At 50.4% G+C, this 3,262-nt stretch overlaps 1 protein-coding gene across 1 annotated transcript; it reads left to right on the forward strand.

Moving 5' to 3' along the window:
- The first annotated feature begins 513 nt into the window (after positions 1-513).
- LOC106805923 lies at positions 514-3,256 on the forward strand. Its single transcript, XM_014807696.1, has 2 exons — positions 514-593; positions 1,526-3,256. The coding sequence occupies exon 2, from the start codon at positions 1,532-1,534 to the stop codon at positions 3,212-3,214; it is 1,683 nt and encodes a 560-aa protein (XP_014663182.1). The 5' UTR covers positions 514-593; positions 1,526-1,531; the 3' UTR covers positions 3,215-3,256.
- Positions 3,257-3,262: the final 6 nt, after the last annotated feature.

The following is a 3,262-nucleotide window of genomic DNA, read 5'->3' on the forward strand; positions in this document are numbered from 1 at the left end:
ACACACACACACACACACACACACACACACACACACACACACACACACACATGGTCTCCATATTTCTCTACATACTCACCTACTTGTAGCAATCGGACAAACGCCATGTAGAATTACGGTTAGAAATTTTGACGAACTTTTATGGATTTCAATGGAAATTTGTCGCAATTTCAATGGATTTTTGACGGGAGTCACCGTGTCGCTTATGATCGTAGCTACAGAATGCAATCACAACATATCGTGTCACGTAAGCACGTAATAACCATAGAAATATATAGAGATACTAAGTTTAACTACTATATCATTTCTATGGTAATAACTAAAGCAGGGTAGCCTGATCACGAGAGCGAGATAAGGCGACAAGAGTAAAGCTGCCGGCACAACGCTGACACAGAGATACGACGAGGTCGCAACAACGGGGACACGCAAAACACGCCATACAGTCCGACATCATTTCACGCTAATCGGGGAGGGGGCGCGGACGTCCGGTGTCATCAACCTATAAATTCACATAGACACACAAGACATATATCGTGCACTTCATTCCCAGATTCGCGTGTGCACGAGGCTATATAGCAAATATCAGCGCATAGGTGAGTTAGTTTTGTCTTTACAACCACGATAAATGAGCCAATGCGCGTCGTAAGTGCCGAGTGTTGTGCACAATATTACACCCGAGTAAATGTACTGCCTCTACTCATTCCTGATCAGTATCGCGGTATTGTAAACCGTCCTGTTTAGTACGCTATAATTTCACCTGATAAAGATGACAACATACACACTAGCCAGGTGCTAAACCTCATATTATTGTTTGACTCGTTGTTCAAACGGATGTTGGCTAACACGTCAAGGTATCAGGTTCCCTTGCCACTACTTCGACTTGTTTCCATCACCTTCACCCCTTCGTTGTCACGAGTTGTTTTCGGGAATAATAGTACGGGCTGTGAGTAACTTATCACACAAGTATTAGATCCGGTTAGAGATAGCCTGAATAATATTGACCCAGCCACTATATGTTTGAGCTGCCACGCGCTTATATTCGCAGTAACGAGCGTAACTACAAATTGATCGCCATGTTTTCGCATTATCAAACAACTTCATATACTATGCTTAGGCCTTCGATAATCAATCAAAAATAACAGGTAATGTGATCGTCAACAATCCAAACACAAAGCCGGGCCTAGCTTATAGACAGAGTCTTACAACAATCACGAAAAACACGCATTAGCCGCCACTATATACATACCGAAGACTATAAAAGCTAAAAACTGGGTTATAGGAATCAATACCTAGTTCTTAGGGAAAGTCTGCTGTTCTAAGAGTGATCACAACATAGCCTAGATGACTACTATAGTACACGGTCACAAGTGAAGAACCTCTGTGGAGTTTTCTATAAATAAGGTATCACTGAAGTAATATATATATGCTGTATAATATATATATATATAGTTTAATAATTTTACCGTTTCTTCGTACATGAACACGCATGTAAATGTAAAGTGTTTGCGTTTGTTCTCGGTTGCAGGTAATAATGACGAGATCGGTTTTATGCTTGCTAGTGCTGGCTGGCTCGTTACTGACAGGAGTCAACGCCGGCTGCTCGATTCAGAATTACTGCTGGAGTACAGGCTGTACGGTCCAGGTCTACACGGACCCCTGGACGCCAAACGCCGTCGTGAGATTCACGTTCACGAGCGACGACGCCACCGTTTCGCCGGACGAGATATGGAACGCGATATTTCTCTATCAGAATGGCAAGACGTACACCGTGCAGCTGGCATCGTACTCGACGAATCTCTGGGGCTTCAACGTCAGAGGTATGAGCGAGATCCCACGGGTAAACTGCGATGGGAGCGCACCAGGAACACCGTCGCCAACGACACCGCAAACGACACCGCAGACGTCGGGTACAACGTCGCCCGGCAGCGGTATCCTGCTTCCGAATCTACGCCTCCAGTCGAGCTTCAGTCGCATGATCGAGTTCATGAACACCCTCACTACGATCGTCGACAGCGCCTCTAGCGCCCGAGCCGTCCACAGTAGCGGTGGCGCTGCCGACGGTGTCGTCTCCGAGGGTCAGGGCTACGGACTTCTCATCGCCGCATCAGTTGCCGCCACGACGTCGGACGACGAACGCGAGATGGCGCTCAATTACGCCTTCGAGATATTCCGCGGCTGGAAGAGAATGTGCGAGCTGACGGACCAGGATAGTTGTCAGGGTGGCGGCTACATCTGCGAGGGTAACCCCTGCCTGCCCAACTGGAAGTTCACCGACAACATCGCGAGAGCGCTTGGCACCGGTGCGGCGGCGGATGGAGACGCGGACAGCATATTGGGAATGATCATCATGGTGGAGACATCTGTCGGCGAGGTACGCCCGTGGTGGAACGAGGTCGCGAGCTGGGCTTACCAGAGCTGCAAGGCTTTCATGGATTTCAACACGATACTAAATACGTCCGGAACGAAGAGGATTCTGCGAATTGGTAGCTGCTGGGGAGGTTGGGACTGCGCGAATCCGTCCATCTACGCACCGGCGCACTACCGCGTGTTCAGAGATTACATGTTGAAGTACGCCAGCACATACGCCACGGCAAGCGAAGGACTCGATTACAGGACCAAGTGGAATGACCTCATCAACACCGTCTACCTCGTCTTAGAAGCAAACCAGTGTCCTTCGACCGGACTGACGACCAACTGGTTCGTTCCGTTTAGGTCCGACCCATCTAGCGGTGGATCCACTATCTGCTCCGGAAGCGGAACACCGGCGGCCGAGTTCGGCTCTGAGGCTTCGCGCAGCATTTGGCGAGTCGCTCTCGATGTCTTCTGGTTCCCGGAGGAAGCGACGCAGGGTGTCGGTGCCGCCACCTACTCGGCGCGCGTCGCCAACCAGGTCATATCGAAGATGAAGACGACCGACAGCAGCTGTCTCTCCACGCACTGCGTCGGCAACCTGGACACGGGATGCTTCGTCACGTCGGTCATGTCTAACTGGCTGGACAATGCCTTCATGTACGGGCCGACGTTCTCGTCGCTGCTGCCGCTGCTCGTCGGCGGAGAAGCGGCCGACCAGCAGCGCGTGCTTGACCTCGCAGCTACGAAGGTCGACTCGCAGGGCATCAGCGATTACTACAGCGGTAGTTGGACGGCGCTTGCCACGCTCACGCTGTCTGGCGATCTGGCTGCTCTGAAACCCCTGCTCACCGGTTTGATCTAAATTACGGCAACACCTCAGTGGCTATATCATATATCGTATTGCATCGGC

This window comes from Priapulus caudatus, unplaced genomic scaffold (assembly GCF_000485595.1).
Source record: "Priapulus caudatus unplaced genomic scaffold, Priapulus_caudatus-5.0.1 Scaffold133, whole genome shotgun sequence".
NCBI lineage: Eukaryota > Metazoa > Priapulida > Priapulimorpha > Priapulimorphida > Priapulidae > Priapulus > Priapulus caudatus.